Genomic DNA, 21,037 nt, shown 5'->3' with positions numbered 1-21,037 from the left:
GTTTTTCCCTAGCAAAAGCGGAGGTATGCTAATGCCTACAGATGGAAGCAGCTGATTTTGTTGCCTGCAACCTCCTGCTTAGCTGTATTGCTACTCAACGAGGGGAGGGATTTATCAGTCAGGAGTCCCTTTTTATATACCTAAACTACTTATATTACTTTATGCATAACTCTGTGTGTGTGCGTGTGTGTGTGTGCGTGTGTGTGTGTGTGTGTGTGTAAAGTTTAAGTCAGAGACATTTGGTGACATGATGACAAAATCAAATTATTTGTTTCTCATCAGTCTAACCAAATCTTTTTTTTTAAACATTTCATCTGTTTTTCACAGATGTTTGACACAGTGAAGCGATTAAGAGAAAAATCTTGTTTAATTGTAGCAACTACATCAGGATCAGAATCTATTAAGAATGATGAGGTAATAACATTATTTTAAGTGGTGATGTTCTCTGTCTTTGAACTTTATAGGTGTAAGAGAGCTGCTGCTTTTTTAGTAGAAGGAACCTGTTTGTTGTAAAGTTTGCAAGATGTCCATCTTCTTTGCTCATTGTGTTTCTGAACCACAGGGATTAGTGCTACTTGACACATAGTTGTCAAGTATATGTATTTTTTAAAAGCAGAGGAAATTTATGTGCATGGAGCTCTGTTGGAAATACCATATTTTATTAATTTTTAAAATATTTTAATATCCAAAATTGGGATATATCCTAACATCAGTGTCTTCTTATAATTTAATCAGCATACTTAGTGGAACATAAGACACTGGTACATCTTAGATTCAGTGAAGTGTAGTAATATTTAGGGTATAATGAGTCTAATCTTAAAATTATTAGAATACTATTACTAAAAAATTAATTTAAAAAAAACAAAAAAAAAAAAACAAACAAAAAGGGGCGCCTGGCTCAGTCAGTTAAACATCTGGCTTCGGCTCAGATCATGATCTCACACTTTGTGGGTTCGAGCCCCACGTCAGGCTCTGTGCTGACAGCTAGCTCAGAGCCTGGAGCCTGTTTCTGATTCTGTGTCTCCGTCTCTCTCTGACCCCTCCCCTGCTCGTGCTGTCTCTCTCTGTCTCTCAAAAATAAATTAAAAAACAGAAAAAAATAGAATACTATTACTTAGGATTTTTTTATTACTTGTGGGTTATTTTTTTTAATGGTTATTTATTTTTGAGAGACAGAGTGTGAGTAGGGGAGGAGCAGAGAGAGAGGGAGACACAGAATCTAAAGCAGTCTCCAGGCTCTGAGCTGTCAGCTCAGGACCCAAACAGGGCTGGAACTCACCAACCACATAATCATGACCTGAGCCTAAGTCAGCACTTAACCAACTGAGCCAACCAGGCGCCCCTATTACTTGTGGTTTTTAACTATTCCTCCTAAAAGAATAACACTAAATTTGTTAGAATAAACAATAAAAAGACATCATACATGTCAGTAGTATTGTTAAAGTTCTCAAGTTTAGCAGTGCATCTGGTAGTAACTGTTAGATAGCATCAAGTTGGCCAAAATTGATTAAATGTCAGTGATTAAACAGTTGATCTATGATTTAAGAATTTTGTTTCATTTAATTTTATTTCTTAATCTACCTCCATTGAGTATAAAAGACCATTTATTAGACATTTAAAGTACTTGGGGTTTTACATTAAATTATTGAAATAACCAAAAGAGCAATTAGTTGTATGATATGCTGGAGCCTATATTTTAGTTCTGAGACATTAGATTGAGTCTAGGCTTAAGGGGAAATCAGGTTTTATGAGACTCTTACTCTAGGAAATTTTGCTGGACTGAGTAGTATCTGTCAATTTTAACAATGGATCTTACCTAATTTTTGTGGTGTTTTAATACCCAGATTACTCATGATAAAGAAAAAGCAGAACGAAAAAGAAAAGCTGAAGCTGCTAGACTGCACCGCCAGAAGATAATGGCTCAGATGTCTGCCTTACAGAAAAACTTTATTGAAACTCATAAACTGATGTATGACAGCACCTCAGAAATGTCTGGGAAAGAAGACTCCATTATGGAGGAAGATAGGTAAAACCTAGCAAAACTAAAATTAACAACTCAGTTTTTGGAGGGAAAATGACATATTCACTTTAAATAACATTTTTACAAAATATGTTTTTTAGTAAGAGAAATTATACTATTTTTAAACTAGCAAAAGCACAGTGAAAACTCTAAGGTACTATTGAATATAAGTTTATGTTGATGAACAGCTAAAGTGCACAGTAGTTTGTCAAGAGCCTTTATGCACAAAAAGATAGGAAATGGTAATGATAAAAATTGAAATCAGCTTCTGTTATCTTGTGCATAGGCCCCTTTAGGTGCACATTGACGTATCAGTTCGTATATTCCACATCATTTTTTATAATATCTGGTAAAAGTGACTATAGTTATTAGAGATTGGAAAAAAATCTTTCACCTGAAAAACGTGGTTCATGTTTGTTTTTGTTTTTTTTTCTTAAAGAGAAAAAAGACAGTGCCTATAGTGGTAGTCATGGATAGCACATTAGAATGGTAATCACTAAATCTGGTTTTCTGAGTCCTACTGTGGTGTGCTCTTTGGGAAATCAGTTAACCCTCTGAAAGCCAAACTTTGTGAGCTATTGTATAGTTACAGTGTGAAAAGGAGGCAAAATAAGGGTACTTTTAAAGGCATTCCCATTTAAAATGTTGTAAATACCTCCTCTGCTTTTTTTTTTAATACAATTTATTGTCAAGTTGCTAATATAGAGTGTATATATAATGTGCTCCTGATTTTGGGGATAGATTCCCATGATTCATCACTTATGTACAACACCCATTGCTCATCCCAACAAGTGCCCTCCTCACTGCCCATCACCCATTTTTCCCTCTCCCCTGTCCTATGTTTATTTTTAAAAATAAGTTTTCACTGCTCTTTGAATAATGTGTGTTGTGGATAGTTTTAGAAAATTATGCTCTTGCAATAACATTAGAAACAGACATAATTTATCTGTCATCCTGAAGCTGAGTATGCTAATAAGGACCACAAAAAATAAAGACAATATCTTTTAAAGGTTAAAAAAAAAGATATGGAAGTAAGCTATCCTTGGCTGACAATAGTTAATAGAACTAGAAATTAATATAAAACTTTATAAACAATTCACAGAATTAACAACCTTGGGGATACTTTATATTAGCAATGTATTTTTTATGAAAAAGAGACTATCATATATTTATCCAAAAAGAGGATAGAAGCAAAAATGTGTGGTCATTAATGGTCTTAATGATTTTTATTTATTTTTATTGCCTGATTGATTGCACACATAAATTATTGGATTCTAGTTGAAGAAAACAATTCAGTTAACACAGTTAGTCTCTTAACCCATCCTCTGCATTCCTGATCTTTCTGCACAGATAATCATTGTTAATAAATAACTATTCTAGGCCTCTTTCTCAGCCTTTATTAACATATATTCATAAATGAGTATTGGGTTTTGGTTTTTTAATTGTTTATTTTACCATACCTTTGGTTCTGCAGCTTGGTTGTTTACTCAGTGTCTTATAAATCTCTTCATGTCATTCCATATAGATCTATTAGATTCTACATGATTCTTTACAACTGCTACTCAGTAGTGCCTAGCGGGAATATACACTATTCTGTTTATTAAATTTGGGGCATTTAAATTGATTTTCCCTTATTTTCTTATTTTCTCTTAATATAAACAATGTATCAGAATTTTTTTTATATTTGCTCCCTTGTACAATTGTGTAAGTACTTCTCAAGGGTAGAGTCTAATATGTGAAAGTACTGGGTCATAATTATTTTAAATTTTAATATATACTATCACAATGAAACTCCAAAGTAGTTTTGACAATTCCTACTCCCAACAGTGTTTGAGAGTTCCTATTTTCTTCATTTTCATCAGTGCTTATTATTATCAGTACTTGAAAATATTTGATATAGTCAACATTATAAATCTGTCCCAGGCTGAATTTCCCTATGGGTTGAGCATCTTTTCAAATGGTTGTTCACTAGTCTATTGTATTTTGTCTTCTAGGAATTACCTGTTAGTATCCTTTGCTCATCTCTCTTGGGTGTTTTGTTTTATTGATCTTTAGAAGTCTTTTAAAATTGTAGATACTCAACATTGTTGCATGTTTCCCATATTTTGTCCGTAATTCTTTAACATTAATTATGAAGTTTAGCCATAGAGAAGTTTTCAGTGCTGATAAGGACAGATATCAGCCTTTTAGAATTTTACTTCTTTGTGTCCCAAAGTCACATTTATATTCTCTTACATTTTTTAAAACAAAAATTTTCTATGAAGTGAGCATCACTTTGATTCTCAAACCAGACCAGAGATCCAACAAAAAAAGAGAACTACAGGCCAATATCCTTAATAGATATAGATACAAAAATACTCAATGAGATACCAGCAAATCGAATTCAGCAGCACATACAAAGAATTATGCATTATGATCAAGTGGGATTCATTCCTGGGTTACAGGGCTGGTTCAATATTCACAAATCCATCAATGTGGTACATCACATTAACAAAAGAAAAGATAAAAACCATACGATCCTGTCGATAGATACAGAAAAAGCATTTGACAAAATACAGCATCCTTTCTTAATAAAAACCCTTGAGAAAGTCGAAATAGAAGGAATTTACTTAAACATTATAAAAGCAATTTATGAAAAGTCCGTAGCTAATATCATCCTCAATGGGAAAAACTGAGAGCTTTCCCCCTGAGATCAGGAACACGACAGGGGTGCCCACTCTCACCACTGTTATTTAACTTAGTGCTGGAAGTCCTAGCACCAGCAATCAGACGACAAAAGGAAATAAAAGACATCAGAATCGGCAAAGAAGTCAAACTTTCACTTTTCACAGATGACATGATACTCTACATAGAAAACCGGATCGACTCCCATCAGAAGCCTTCTAGAACTGATCCATGAATTCAGCAAAATCTCAGTGTACAAAATCAATGTACAGAAATCAGTTGCATTTTATACACCAATAATGAAGCAACAGAAGAAGAAATCAAGAAACAGATCCCATTCATGATTGCACGAAAAACCATAAAATACCTACCAAGAACTTAAGATGTAAAAGACCTGTACCATGAAAACTATAAAAAACTTATGAAAGAAATTGAAGAAGACTCAAAGATATGGAAAAACATTCCATGCTCATGGATTGGAAGAATAAACATTGTTAAAATGTCATTACTACCCAAATCAATCTACACATTCAGTGCAATCCCCATCAAAACTGCACCAGCTTTCTTCTCAAGGCTAGAAAAAACTATCCTAAAATTCATATGGAACCACAAAAAAACCCAAATAGCTAAAGTAATATTGAAGAAGAAAACCATAACAGGAGGCATCACAATCCCAGACGTTAGCCTCTACTACAAAGCTGCCATCATCAAGACAGTATGGTATTGGCACAAAAACAGACCCATAGACCAATGGAATAAAATAGGGAGCCCAGAACTGGACCCACAAGTGTATGGCCAATTAATCTTTGACAAAGCAGGAAAGAGTATCCGATCGAAAAAAGACAGCCTCTTTAACAGGTGGTGCTGGGAGAACTGGACAGCAACATGCAGAAGAATGAATCTAGACCACTTTCTTACACTATACACAAAAATAAACTCAAAATGGCTGAAGGACCTGAATGTGAGACAGGAAACCATAAAAACTCTAGAGGAGAAAGCAGGTAATAGCCTCCCTGACCTCAGTCGCACCAATTTCCTACTCGACACATCCCCAAAGGCAAGGGAATCAAGATAAAAATATGAACTCTTGGGACCTCATCAAGATAAAAAGCTTCTGCACTGCAAAGGAAACAGTCAAAAAAACTAATAGGCAACCAACAGAATGTGAAAAGATAGTGGCAAATGGCATATTGGATAAAGGGCTAGTATCCAAAATCTACAAGGAACTCACCAAACTCCACACCCGAGAAATGAATAATCCAATGAAGAAATGGGCAGAAGACATGAATAGACACTTCTCCAAAGAGGACATTCAGATGGCCAACAGGCACATGAAACAATGCTCAGCGTCACTCATCATCAGGGAAACACAAATCAAAACCACACTGAGATACCACCTCACACCGGTCAGAATGGCTAAAATGAACAAATCAAGAGACTATAGATCCTGGCGAGGATGTGGAGAAACGGGCACCCTCCTACACTGTTGGTGGGAATGTAAACTGGTACAGCCACTCTGGAAAACAGTATGGAGGTTCCTCAAGAAACTATCCATAGAACTCCCCTATGACCCAGCAATAGCACTACTGGGAATCTACCCAAGGGTTACAGAAGTGCTGATGCGTAGGAGCACATGTACCCCAATGTTCATGGTGGCACTTTCAACAATAGCCAAATGATGGAAAGAGCCTAAGTGTCCATCAACTGATGAATGGATCGAGAAGATGTGGTATATATACACAATGGAATACTACATGGCAATGAGAAAGAATGAAATGTGGCCATTTGTAGGAATGTGGATGGACCTAGAGGGAGTCATGCTAAGTGAAATAAGTTAGGCAGAGAAGGACAGATACCATATGTTTTTGCTCATAGGTCTAACGGAAATCTAACAGGGGACCATGGAAAGGGGAAAGGGGAGGGAAAGAGTTAGGGAGAGGGAGTGAGGCAAATCATGAGAGACTCTTGAATACTGAAAACAAACTGAAGGCTGAAGAGTGAAGGGGAAAGGAGAAGGGAAATGATGGTCATGGAGAGGAACACTTGTGGAGAAGAGCACTGGGTGTTATGTGGAAACCAAGTTGGTAATAAACTATTTAAAAAATTTTTTTTAATGTTTGAGAGAGAGAGAGAGAAAAAATGAATAAGTGGAAGAGGGGCAGGGAGAGAGAGGGAGACATAGGATCCAAAGCAAGCTCCTTGCTGACCACAGAGGGCCCAATATGGGGCTCAAACTCACAAACCGTGAGATCATGACCTGAGCCGAAGTCAGATGCTTAACTGAATGAGCCACCCAGATGCCCCCTAAAATAGCATTTTATTTACACAGTTATACTGACACATTTTCCTTTTAAAAATCAAATGTTAGAGTTAAAGTTCTGTTTGAGCACTCGCCTAAATCTGGGACTCCTTTCTGCCCTTCCTCCGAAGATATTCTGGTTTTAAGTTTTATGTAACTCCTGTCAGACTTTGTACTGTGCTATTATGTGCAAATATATGTAACTATAGAAATTACATAGTATCATTCAGTCTTTTGTTGTGTTTGCATGAGTGGTATTATGTATGAATCTTTCTGCAACTTGTCATTTTCACTTGGAAACCTATGCTCCATGTTCTTACATACAAAATGAGCTCAGTGTTTCTCAGTCTTGGCATTTATGTGGCAATTCTTCTTCATGCTCCATAAATTGCAGGACAATCAGCATCTCTGGCTCATCATTCACTAAGTTCCAGTAGTATCCTCTAGTCCTTATGATACCAAAAGGTAAACCTTAACCCGCATATTGCTGAATGCCTATGAGGTGATATCCCGTCTACCTTTTTAAACTGCACCTTTTAAAATTGCATAGTATTCTGTATGGTGTAATTTCACTTACATTGATGATGAACATTTAAGTTATTTCTAGTTTGTTGAATGATCTGTGACATTTCAGGAAGCTTCATGCACAACAAGGAGGCAGTATTGCAAAGAAGTTCATAGCATGGCCTGTGAAGTCAAATCACATGGGTTAGATACAGGCTCTGCTACTACTTTGTGATGAGTCATTAGGTAGATCTCTTACTGTCTCTAGGCCTCAGTTTCTTCATCTTAACAATGGAGAGTAATCTTAGTACCTACCTCATAGGATTGTTGGAAAGATTAAATGAGTTAATGTTAAGTATTTGAAACAGTGCCTCATATCACAATCAGTGCTTTATAAATATTTGCTATTATTATATTATTATTATATACACTGAGTACATATAAGAATTGCTAAATCATTAAGATGTAAGTTTTTATTTTAAAGCCTATCAAAATAGAATAGAAACTTAAATGCCTAAGAAGAGGGAAAGGATAAAACTCTTATAGGTACATATAGTAAGAGTACTGTGCAGTCATTTAAAAACAAGGTTTCTGAAGAAATTTTAATGACACAGGAAAACAACTAAGATATAAGTGAATAAAGCAGGATGCAAATCTGTATATGTATTATGATCTTAATTATGTTAAAAGAATGGTATAAATAGAAAGTGGACTAGATGGGAATATACAAATGGTTATATCTAGTTTGTGAGTGTATAATGCTTTTAATTTTCTTCTTTATACTTTTCTAGATTTTCCAAAATTTCTTAAGCATGTGTTACTTTTCTAATCAGAGAAAAACAGATAACCCTGCTTCTTGGTATGAAAATTAATTATAATATATGTTCTACATTGCGATCTGCTTTTTTTTGCACTTAGCAATATAAAATGTATTTTCAAATAAGCACATTAACTGATACGAGCCAGAAAAATCAAGGGGAAAGATTTTAAGCTAATATTGCTAAATATCATTTTTATTTTACTATTTTTGTTCTTAAAGTTCTTGCCCTACAGTTATTTAAAACCTACCAAAATATAAAGACAAGTGACCAAAACGTGTGTCCTCATTTCTGGTCGTTTCTCTTGGTAGTGCCCCAGCAGTCAGTGACTACTCTAAAATTGCTTTGGGTCCTAAACGGGGTCCGACTGTTACTGAAAAGGAGGTGCTGACATGCATCCTCTGCCAAGAAGAACAAGAGGTGAAAATAGAAAATAATGCCATGGTATTATCGGCCTGTGTCCAGAAATCCACCGCCTTAACCCAGCACAGGGGAAAACCCATAGAACTCTCAGGGGGTATGTATTGTTTAATAAATATCTTTTTGAGCATATCTTTTCATATTTTTGTAATGAGAAAAAAATATTGGAAGAAGTTTGAGAGTGAGACTGTATTTAGCCTTATTTAGTCAGATCACATTTTACCCATTAGTACAGTGGACTCTAGATCTTTACATACCATTTTGGCTCCTTTGTTTTATTTTTTAATTTTTATTTTTGTTACACTTGGCCACATTGCTCAGTCTTTGTCTCTATCTGCCTATCTATCTCCCCCATTTTTCTTTGCTGAACCTTTTGAAAGTAGGATACAGGTATATGATATTTCACCCCTAAATATTTACACGTGCATCTTCTAACACTAAGGATAATCTATTACGTATCTATTATACCATTATAATGTTTAAGAAAATGAATAATAATTCAAGAATATTACCTAATATAAGATCCATATTTGGATTTTCCCAAACTGTCCTCAGCTAGACTTTTTTTAGCTAGACTTTTCTTTTTTTTCATTTAGGGTCTAGACATATTTTGTGCCTTGCTTTTATTATGTCTGTTTTAGTCTGTATTAATCTAGAACTTGCCCTTTTTTTCATGATAATAACCTCTTAGAAGAATGTAGACCAGTTGTTTTATACATTGTGAATCTGTCTGATTGTTGCCTCAAGATTAGGTTCATGTTAAGTATTTTCTTGGCAAGAATACTAATTAAGTATTGTATTTTTTTTTACATCATATCAGGGTTACTGATTTATAAAATACCCTTAGAATAATAATAATAATGATAAAAGAGGTTAACAGTAACTTACTGTATGCCAGGCACTGATTAAGTGCTTTATGTGTATTTACTCACTTAATCCACACAACAACCCAGTGAGTTTGGTACCAATATTGGCTCCATTTACAGATAAAGGAACTGAGGCACGGAGAAGTTAAATAATTTACCCGAGGCCACAAGTTATATGTAATGAATCCAGATTTTTAACCACTTTGTCTTTGCTTTTATCCAGATTATACTGCCCTAAATATCCCTTAGAAAGTAATTCAAATTACTCTTAAAATTAGAAGAGCAAATTGTACTTCACTCATAGAAAAATTACTTCAACAACCAAGATAAGGCAACTTAAACCTAATGTTCAGAATAAAAATACAAAAATAGAAGTTGTCATTAACTCACTAATTTTAAATCCTACCTGGAGGTCTAGCTTTATATTTTTCTCTTTTTACTTACTATTAAGAATATATATTATGTTACCATGATACTATGAAACTTTACTTGGACATTCCTAAAAAGGTTCATGATTAGAATTTTAGACCTGATAATCTTTTTTTCCCCATTTTATAACTGTGGGGGAGATGACTATATACTTCCTATTTTTGTCTTCCTTTACCAGAAACCCTGGACCCACTCTTCATGGATCCAGACTTGGCATACGGAACTTACACAGGAAGCTGTGGTCATGTGATGCATGCGGTGTGCTGGCAGAAGTAAGTGGTCCTTCTGACATGTTCTTGAAAGAAACTAGAAATATTGAAATTCACTAAAGGCCACAAAAAGGCGTGTTTTCTCGTGTCTTCTTTCCTTCCTTCTTACCTGAATAACTGGAGCAGCTTTAATTACTAATTTTGTTTGCATGATACTCATTATCTTAATCACCTTCAGAAATGGATGTAACAAACTATCAACTTAAAATTTTCACTACTCCTTTCTACTTCCTTTGCACAAGCTAGTTGGTTGCTCCTGATCAGTATTTGTGTAAAAGAAAGCTGTAATCTTTCTTTAAAAAATCTCATTTCCCTGGTAATGTAGAATGAACAGTACTTTGAGATAGAATAAGACAAGAAATTCTAGGTCCACCTCTGGAAGAGAAAAATTCAGAAATATAATTCCTGGGAAATCTTTTACATAGGATTCACCCTCTTGGCATTGGATTAAAGTACATAATTTTCCTGAATAGCCTTTACTACATCAGTTGGCCATTGGAAACTGAAGGAGGTAGTGTCTGCATTATATCTCCATGCTGTTGAGTTAGGAGCCAAGTTACGATTCAGTAAAGTTATCTTCTGTTTCTTTCTGCCCTAATGTGTCTTCCAGTGTGCCCCCAAAAGAATGGGTATCCTGTTTCTTCTATAATTGTAACTTGGGTATTTGGGCATGTAGATTCTAAGACATTTATTGAAGCAAAAATTCTAGATTTTTGTCACTTAGAATGAAAATACATATATTGTTCTGAATGGACCCATGTCTTGAAATTTTGCAGATATTTTGAAGCTGTACAACTGAGCTCTCAGCAGCGCATCCATGTTGACCTTTTTGACTTAGAGAGCGGAGAATATCTTTGCCCTCTTTGCAAGTCTCTGTGCAATACTGTGATCCCCATTATTCCTTTGCAACCTCAAAGGATAAACAGGTATGTTTTGATTCATGTTTTGGTTAAATTTTCAAAAGCTATCTTCAATCCTTTCATTTGTGCCTATTTTGATTAGATTGCTAGTTTCTTTTGCTGTTTGAAGTAATTAATACTTTTTCCTTCCCTAACTTGTATTTTGTCTTTAAAATATGAAATGCTCTGACTTTTGGTCTCTAAAATAACTGGAATGTTTGTTAAATCTGTATGTTATGTGTGTTATCTTCTAACTTTGGATAGTTTCTAAGTTTTTAGACTAAGTTTTTAAACTTTTCTATTCTGACCATCTGTGAATGTAACTTAACAATTTTATCCATTTTTTGTGATAGCTATAGCATTATAATTGTATATTTCTGTGTTGTCACTGTTGTACACAATAACAGTATTCTTCGTTGTTGTTCATTTTCTTAAAACTCAGTGAATTTGTGGTGATTGACCTAAGTTTCGCTAATGAAAGTTGTTTCATTGATAAAAACGTAACATGTTTCCACAGTAAAAGTGTTCAGAGGTTATAGGCATGGCAGTCAGGGTCATTGTTCTAGCATAGGCAATACCAAGAACAAACACCCTGGGGGCACCTGGGTGGCTCAGTCAGTTGGGCATCCGACTTCAGCTCGGGTCATGATCTCACAGTGTGTGGGTTCAAGCCCCATGTCAGGCTCTGTGCTGACAGTTCAGAGCCTGGAGCCTGCTTTGGATTCTGTGTCTCCTTCTCTCTCTGCCCTTCCCCTGCTGGCACTCTGTCTCTTTCTGTCTCTCAAAAATAAATAAATGTAAAAAATTTTTAAATTTAAAAAAATATAAAGAGTGAACACCCTGAAGTAAGAATATCATCAGCATGTTTGAGACACAGCAGAAAGGCAGCATGCTTGGAATGATGCAAGCAAAGAACCAGATCATAAAAGGGCTTAGAAGATTGGAAATTAGAATTTTATTTTTAGTTTAAAAACACAAAGTATTTTATGTCTGATGGGAAACCACTGGAGTACTTTGAACAGGACAGTGATATAATCAGATTTACACTTTATTTTTTTATAACAGTTTATTGTCAAATTGGTTTCCATATAACACCCAGTGCTTCTCCCCACAAGATTTACACTTTAAAAGATCCCCCTGGCAGTTCTACAGTGAATATAGATAATAATGAAGCACTATTGTGGAAACAGGAAGAACAGGTAATGTATTGAAATAGTTCCAGTGAAGGATGAAGTAATTTTGATTAGGGTAGTAGCAATGGAAGTAGGAAAAAACCATCAACTTGGGATATATTTAGAAGGTAAAACCAGCCAGACTAGTTGCTATATTTGAATGTGAGTCATGAGAGAATCTGAGAAATCAGTGACAACACCTGTTTTTTTATTTGAGTGACCAGAATAGTGATTCCATTTATTGATATTTGTTATTTTTTATCGATATTTGTTATTCTAGGTGATGGGCATATGAATGTTATCTTACTCCTTATACTTTTAAAATTCCGCTCCCCCCAAAGACTACATTTTTACTTGTATTTATTTATTTATTTATTTATTTATTTTATTGAAATATAGTTGACCCACAATGTTACCTTAGTTCAAGTGCACAGTATTCAACAACAACAACAACACTGTACTGTGCTTTGCCCACCACACGTGTAGCTCCCATCAGTGACATACAACACTATTGTAATACTGTTGACTATATTCCCTATGCTGTACCTTCACCCCCATGACTTACTCATTCCATAACTAAAAGCCTGTATCTCCCTCTCTCCTTCACCCCTTTTTTCCCATTCCCCCACGCTATCCCGCTTTCTGGCAACCATCAGACTGTTCTTTGTATTTATGGGTCTCTTTCCGCATTGTGTGTTCATTTGTTTTGTTTTTTATATTCCACATATAAGTGAAATCACATGGTATTTGTCTTTCTCTGTCTGACTTATTTCACTTAGCATAATACCCTATAGTCCCATCCATTTTGTCACAAATAGCAAGATCTCATCCTTGTTTTTATGGCTGAGTAATATCCCATTGTGTGTGTGTGTGTGTGTGTGTGTGTGTGTGTGTGTGTGTGTACGTCTTCTCTATCCATTCATCTATCAGTGGGCACTTAGGTTGCTTCCATATTGCGGCTGTTGTAAATGATGCTAAAACCACATTTTTAAAACATATGTGTTTCTATGACCTAGGAAGTTAATATGAAGGGATTTGATTTTTTTCATACAGCCAATTATCCATAGAAAGACTCTACAAGTTCAACTTTTCAGTTTGACTTTGTGCCAATGGCTTAATAATTTTTAAATATCATTTTTCAGTGAGAATGCAGAGGCTCTTGCTCAACTTTTGACCCTGGCACAATGGATACAGATTGTTTTGGCCAGAATATCAGGTTATAATATGAAACATGCTAAAGGTTTGCTCACAATTACTTTATATTTTGCTGTGTGAGATTTAAGTGTCAGAGTCTTTAATATTTTTCTGAAGTACTTCTTGCTCTAAAATATGGTTTGCAGATACAGATTTGTTGACTATCAGGAGCTAAAGGTTTTCAAAACCAAGATGTAAGTTTGGCTTAAATCACTTTGCATCCTAACAAGCAATATAGACAATGATAAATCTGGAGTCAGACTGCTTGGAGTTACATCTTAGATCCATTGCTTATTATCTCTGAGATCTTGGACAAGTCATTTAACTTTTCTGTGCCTCAACTTTCTTATTTGCAGGGTGAGAATAATAATAGTATCTATCTCACTGACTTAAGGGTTGAGGTATCCTGTGTGAAGTAGAACAGTGCGTGGTACCTAGTAAATACTGTATGAGCATTAGCCATTACTATTACTCATTTTGTTAATGTGTTGTCATTAATATTAATAGTAACAGAAACATTTTAAAACTATTACCTCATTTATATATTCTTCACAATTGAGGGATAAGACTAAAAAATCTAAAGACTCTGAGAAGTAAACAGTCGCAGGCAGATTAAGGAGGGAAGTCAAAATTCGAAGAATGATTGGTAGAGACAATGAGTTTCCTGGGGTTTTTTCCTCCTTTGTTCCCCAGCTTTGAATTCAGCATTGTCTGAGTCACAGAGCTTTGCAATGGACATGAATAGTAAAAAATTCAAGAGAGATGCCCTCTTTCTGACCAGAAGTCCCTCAGAACTGGAAAGTATAAAGGGAATTCCTGTTGTGTTGGGTTTTTTTTTTTTTTAGTTTTTTTGTTTGTTTTTTTGTTTGTTTGTTTCCCCCCTCTTCTGACCCTCTCCTGAGGCCAGCCCCAGTCATCGAGCTGGAGCTACAATGCCGTGATGGCCACATAGATAATGTTAAATCCCAAGAGAAAACCAGTCTCTCTGGCTAGAGATACTGGAAAAAAGGGGCCTCTGTGTTCCACAGAATGTAGGATGAATCCTTATTAATTTTTTTCAGTCATCATCTCACAGCTTCAGAATCTCAAGGGTAGCCCCAGTCACCTAAGTCTCCTCAACAACAGAAGGGACTAAAACTCAGAGAAGCCTGTCATTATGGCCAGAGGAAATGGGGAAAAGGGTCCCTTGGAGCTAGAGAATATGGGGGAAATCCCAGAGAGAAAGAGCTCTAGAAGGGGAATCTTCTATTTTTGAGAACAGCACAGATCCTGGGCTTGCCTCCACGCTGCACATGTGCAGAACAGGCCCAGAGAAACAGCAACAGGTTTGAGAATGAAGCTGCATTAAGTCATCACTCAAGTCCCAGACGAACCCCTGAGTAGTGCCTGTACAGGCAGACCCACATAGCAAAGGCTCTGAGACGGACATTGGAACCACCACCCACAGACCCTGGAACAGAAATTGTTGAAACTAATTGGGTTGATTGCCTACTGAAACAAAAAGAAAGGTACATTTTCCCAGAGGATTTTAAGAAGAACCAAAACCTCACAATGTAATATTCAAAATATCCAAGATACAATCCAAAATTACTCAACATACCAAGAACCAGGAGAATCTGACCAATCTCAAGGAAAATAACAACCAGATGCCAATCTTGAGATGTTTTAACATTGAACTTTTTAGATAAAAAATTTAAAACATCCAATCAACATTCAATATAAGGTAAAGGTGAACACTTTTGAAATAAATGGAAAAAATGTGAGTTCTCCGCTGAAAAAAAATAGAAACAATTTTTAAAAAAACAAATAGAGATAATAGAATTGAAAAAATACTATATGAAATAAAAATTAACTGGATGGGTTCAATAGTAGAATGAAGATGGGAAGGATAAGAGTCAGTGAACTTGAAATCTGTTCAGTGGAAATTACCCAGTCTGAAGAATAGACAGAAAAGTGATGAAAAAAGAAAAATAGCTTTAGAGACACATGGGCCCAAGTTTTTTAGCCCAATATTTATGTCATACAAGCCCTGAAAAGAAAAGGGATGGTACCAAAAAAAAATTTCAAGAAATGATGACTGAAAACCTCCCAAATTTGGTGAAAGACATAAATTTACAGATTTAAGTTCAGTGAAACTCAAAGATAAACTAAAAGAAAATCAAACCCAGACAGATTATACTCAAACTGCTGAGAACCAAAGATGAAGGAAAAAAGTCTCAAGAGCAAGCAGGAAAAGACAACTTGTTCCACACAGGGGAACAACAATTCTAATTCGATAAGGAAATGGAGCCCCAAAGAGCTTAGTATTCACTCAAGGTCTTAGTAATAAGGTCAGAGTTAGGATGCCACCCCAGGCAGCTTGGCTGCAGATTCCTGGCTCTTACTCACTAATGTGTGCTGCCTTACTAATAGAATACTATAGATCCATTAAAAATGGAGACATAGAGGGAGAGTTGCTGATGTGGAAAGACATTTATGATCTGTTGGTGAAAAAACAAGATACAGAATAGTATTAGAGATTTTGTCTTCTAAAAACAATCTGTATGTGTAACATTTATATGGAGAACAGAAATGTTCACCCAAATGTTGAGTAGAGAAATTTTGAACGATTGTTTATTGCTTATTAATATTTTCTAAGTTTTCTAAAATGGTCATATGTAATTTTAAAAAGCTAGAAAAGTGTGTGTCACACCAAACCCTTGTGATTTTTCATCCTTTTTCCTTTTCATTTATAAGGAGAAAACCCAACAATTCCCATCTTATTTGATCAAGGAATGGGTGATTCCACTTTTGAGTTTCATTCTATCCTCAGTTTTGGAATTCAGCCTTCGTAAGTATCTAAATAAGTTAAGAGTAGTTTGTAAATAGCCGTAAAAATAAGAGGGAAGAACAATCCTTCCTTCCTGCCTTCCTTCTTGCCTTATTTGCAAAATTGTTTATCCCATTTTGATCTTGTTTCTCCCTGGAGTTTTATTTGTACAATAAAATTAAGTGGTTTGAGGTATTAGAGTAATATGTATTAGAGTGAATCCTGCCTGTAATTAACCATTTTTGACCAACAAAAATGCCATTTCCTTATAGCCCAACCTACAATAAGAGCACAATTTGAGACTTCAATTAAAGTCATATCTAGAGGCACCTGGGTGGTACAGTCAAGCATCTAACTTCAGCTCAGGTCATGATCTGGCAGCTTGTGAGTTTGAGCCCCATCTTGGGCTCTGTGCTGACAGCTCAGCCTGGAGCTTGCTTTTGATTCTGTGTCTCCCTCTCTCTCTCTGTTCCTTCCCTGTTCAGACTCTGTCTCTCTCTCTCTCTCAAAAATAAACATTAAAAGAAAAAGGAAAAAAAGTCATATCTAACTCTGACTTCTGTAAAGTCTCAGGTCACCTCCCCCATTCATTTTCCATGTTTGTAAAATTGAAATGTAACTCCTTATCTTACATCATAAGGTTATTGGAAAACTACTTATGTGAAAACATTTTGAAAAACATAATATATCCAAGTCAGTTATTACTATTATTTGATAAATATTATCTGATGTACATTTTTTTAGTTGCGATCCTTGTTTATATTTTGAATCCATTGCTACTGAAAATACAGGTTACAGGGGCACCTGGGTGGTTCAGTTGGTTAGCATCAGGCTCTTGATTTTGGCTCAGGTCATGATCTCACGGTTCATGAGATCTTACTAATGGTGCAGAGCCCGCTTGGGAGTCTCTCTCCTTCTCTCTCTGCCCCTCCCCTGCTCACACGCTCTCACGTGCGCTCTCTCTCTCTCTCTCTCTCTCTCTCTCTCTCAAAATAAATAAACTTAAGGAAAAAAGAAAATACTTGTTACAAAAGGAAGTTCAGGAAATCAGAAATTATCACTCCCAAGTACATGGTATATTCATTCTTTATCTCTCACACACCCTGTTAACACTGAAGAACCCTCTTAGTCCCTTTCCCAGAAATTAAAACTTGTTAGGTCAGATCTCTTTGCTCTGAATTTTATTCTTTCTCTCCAGTCTGTCCTTAATTTGGACCTGAATCCTTTCTGCTGTGATCCATTATTATATCTTTTATAGGAAGCAGTTATATGAGCCATTATCATTTATAAGAGATATTTTTCTACCTGTAAGAGATACAGTCCCATTTTTTTCTTCAGAGGCTCTAATCTCTAATTTGACAAAGAGCATTTTACTTTGTCAAAAGGAATTAAATTGTTGTTTTAGTACCTAAATTGTTGTTAAATCGTTGTTTCTGTACCTTCCTCTGTAGGTAACCCCTTTTATTTAATCACTTTTTTCTTGTTTTATTTTTAGGATAAAATATTCTAATAGCATTAAGGAAATGGTCATTCTCTTTGCTACAACAATTTATAGAATTGGACTAAAAGTACCTCCTGATGAAATGGATCCTCGAGTCCCGATGATGACCTGGAGCACATGTGCTTTCACTATCCAGGCAATTGGTAAAGCCTCTGAGAGACTGCTCTGGAGGGTTCATAGAAAAATAATTAACATTGATTGACCAAAAATGTTTTCTTTTCCCTGATGTCTTAAAACAGTTTGAATTGTTTGAGGACTATTAGTATCTCAGTGGATTAGTGTGGCCTGGTGCCATTTGGTCTGAGAATTTTTTATTGATCCCTTTTTAACTACAACATTGGTCATATGCAACATAAGCTCAAAATATCTTAAAGGTATAGCATAAAGAAAGCTATATTCAAAAGCTGGCAGATTTATAACCTAGGGAAACCAAGGGGGGAAAGGCAAACGAAGAAGAATCAAGCCAGAAATGTTCAGTAATTTTTGTTTCTTTTACACCTTGAGAGAAAAAAAAGGAAGGGAAACCAAAGTCACCTAAAACATTATCAGAATAGGGAAAGGAAGACTAAGGTAGTTGTGAAAGGTAGACTAGCAGGCAGGAACTCACCAGGTTGGAAGGGAAGCCCACTGTCAAGTTCTCTGCCATTTTGAAAGCTTTTTATAGAAAAATGCAGCAATCAAGTCAACATGATGTACACCTTAAATTTACAGTGTTTTGTGTCAGCTTTATATCAGGAAAGCTGGGGTGGGGGCAAGAAGAGTGTGGTAGTGAAGGATTGGTTAGATTTTAAAATCAGCATATTTGCTTATTATAGTCATGTAATACTGTAAAAAGAGTAAGAACTGTTCATTCTTTTATGTCTTCTTTATCCAAGACAGTTTTAATCTCCCTTTCCAATATACATGTTTGGTAATTGTTTCTAATGGAGTCTACCACCTTTTCTTCATTTACGTATATTTTTGTAACAAGACACTATTTCATGATTTGAATTAAGTAGCATGAAGCCACAGAACCTTCCTGCACACCAGCTTCAGTCTCCTAAACAGATTTTAGGAGTCACATCCAAACCTGTCAGACTTAAATCATGGATAAAAGATCATACACAGGTTTATATTTACTGTGATTAAATAAAATGAGAAATAATGAGATTTAAATAGAATAGAATCTGAATAAATCAGTAAGAAATGTAAAGCATTCTTTGTTGAGTCATGATCTACTACTAAGTCTCTTGACACTGTCAGTGAACATATTTTACATTTTATTATCTTTGGCAAGACAGACATTAGGAATTTGGATTTTATATTTAGATAACTAACATAAACAAAGCTCACATTTTTCTGTCACAAAAGTGATGAGAAGTTCATTGGAGGACCGAATCTTCCTATGTGGCTCTGTAACCTAGTAATTGGATTTTATTTGGTTAATATACTGTTTCCACTTCAGTGCTTTTTCCATCCCATGGACATAATACTGTACTTTATTCCTAGCCCAAAAGCACCTGACTTACTTTGTTCCCTATGGGTGTGGCACGACATACACAAGGACATGTTGGCACAGTTAGGAACTACAGTTGAGAGGGGATGCATGGGCCACTCAGTTGGTTAAGCATCTGGGTTCGGCTCAGGTCATGATCTCATGATTTGTGGCTTCGAGCCCCACATCGGGCTCTGTGCTGACAGCTAGCTCAGAACCTGGAGGCTGCTTCAGATTCTGTATCTCCCTCTCTCACTGACCCTCCCCTGCTCACTCTGTCTCTCTCTGTCTCTCAAAAATAAAAAACATTAAAAAAAAAGATCTGAAGGTTAAAAGAAAAAGGAACGACAGTTGAGGAATCAACATACAGGGTCTTTTATTGCTGTCCATTCAAAGATGGAAAAAGAAAATAGGAAGTAAACCTTCCTTACTCATAGGTGTATCTGCTTCCAAATATCAGTGAAAATTAGAGTAATTTAGCAATAAATGCCCTAGCCAACAAGGCAAGAGGTATCTGAATCCATGGGTTGTTTTTTTTTTTAATGTTTTATTTATTTTTGAGACAGAGAGAGACAGAGCATGAGCGGGGGAGGGGCAGAGAGAGAGGGAGACACAGAATCGGAAGCAGGCTCCAGGCTCTGAACTGTCAGCACAGGGCCCAATGCTGGGCTCAAACCCACAAATGTGAGATCCTGACCTGAGCTGAAGTTGGAGGCTTAGCCGACTGAGCTACCCAAGGCGCCCCTCCATTGGGTTTTTTGAATTTTCAGTTTCTTATTTTCCTGTTATGTAATTTTTAATAGTATGTATAAGAGCAATAGTTACCTGTATCTGCCTTATGTATTTTAAAACAAAATAGTTATGACTATACATAAAATTACTTGTTGAAAACTTTTTTGTGTAGAAGAGATGTTAAAATGATGAAAAATAAAGCAGGATGCTTTGTTTTTCCCACGTATTCTCTGTAGAGAGCTGCAGGGACTTTATTATTTATAGTAACAGTTTGCTTCTATAATACCGTCTCACTCAAAAATTGGGGAATTTTGGTAAAGACTTAAACATGAAACTTTGAAGGGGAAAAAGTACAAATCATTTGGTCAAAAACATAATTAAAGCACATCTGACAGAAACCAAGTATACAATTGTAGTAGTATTCAGGATTTATTATTTTTGTTTTTCTTACTCTTTGAGAAAACCTGTTGGGAGATGAAGGAAAACCTCTGTTTGGAGCACTTCAAAACAGACAGGTATGTATATTCCAGCAGGACACGTGCCACTCATAGTAGGCCTTTTGGTATAATCTACAGTTAATCTATTAGTTTTTAAAATCATTTTTTTAATTCACTCCTTTTTCTATAAATTTTTTTTTTTTTTTTTTTTTTTTTTTACAGAGGTACTTCAGTCTCACAGGAGACTGAATAGCCAGCACTGTGCACCTTAGAGAGCTTACTCCATCTTGGTAGTTAAAAGTAATTTATAGAGAGATTTCAGATGATACCTAGTCCCTTTTTTCTTCCTTTCTCTGCTTCTTGCCAAGTCAGAAGCTCAGTGTCTCCTACATTTCCCTTCCTCACTAATTTTATGCCATCATGTAACATGAAGTATTAATGCTGGCTTAACTCTAGATAGATCATCATAGTGAAATCAAGAGTAAAACTAAGCCATGGCTCCTTGATGGGCATATCTTGACACTACAGGA

The 21,037-nt window shown here is 35.7% G+C and overlaps 1 protein-coding gene across 5 annotated transcripts in view; it reads left to right on the top strand.

Annotated features, from left to right (window-relative positions):
* Nucleotides 1-21,037, top strand: part of UBR1 (ubiquitin protein ligase E3 component n-recognin 1) — a 128,333-nt gene that overhangs the window by 80,814 nt on the left and 26,482 nt on the right. For all 5 annotated transcript variants that reach the window (XM_029952759.1, XM_029952758.1, XM_029952760.1 and 2 more), the window contains 9 exons: nucleotides 328-414; nucleotides 1,845-2,026; nucleotides 8,617-8,822; nucleotides 10,199-10,292; nucleotides 11,066-11,215; nucleotides 13,503-13,600; nucleotides 16,291-16,384; nucleotides 17,859-18,007; nucleotides 20,530-20,585. In XM_029952759.1, the coding sequence (XP_029808619.1) occupies nucleotides 328-414; nucleotides 1,845-2,026; nucleotides 8,617-8,822; nucleotides 10,199-10,292; nucleotides 11,066-11,215; nucleotides 13,503-13,600; nucleotides 16,291-16,384; nucleotides 17,859-18,007; nucleotides 20,530-20,585 (1,116 nt within the window). The remainder of the gene's footprint in view (nucleotides 1-327; nucleotides 415-1,844; nucleotides 2,027-8,616; nucleotides 8,823-10,198; nucleotides 10,293-11,065; nucleotides 11,216-13,502; nucleotides 13,601-16,290; nucleotides 16,385-17,858; nucleotides 18,008-20,529; nucleotides 20,586-21,037) is intronic.

The sequence above is a fragment of the Suricata suricatta genome, chromosome 9 (assembly GCF_006229205.1).
Source record: "Suricata suricatta isolate VVHF042 chromosome 9, meerkat_22Aug2017_6uvM2_HiC, whole genome shotgun sequence".
NCBI lineage: Eukaryota > Metazoa > Chordata > Mammalia > Carnivora > Herpestidae > Suricata > Suricata suricatta.
Note: the sequence above shows the minus strand (reverse complement) of the source record. Positions and strands in the feature narration are given on the sequence as shown.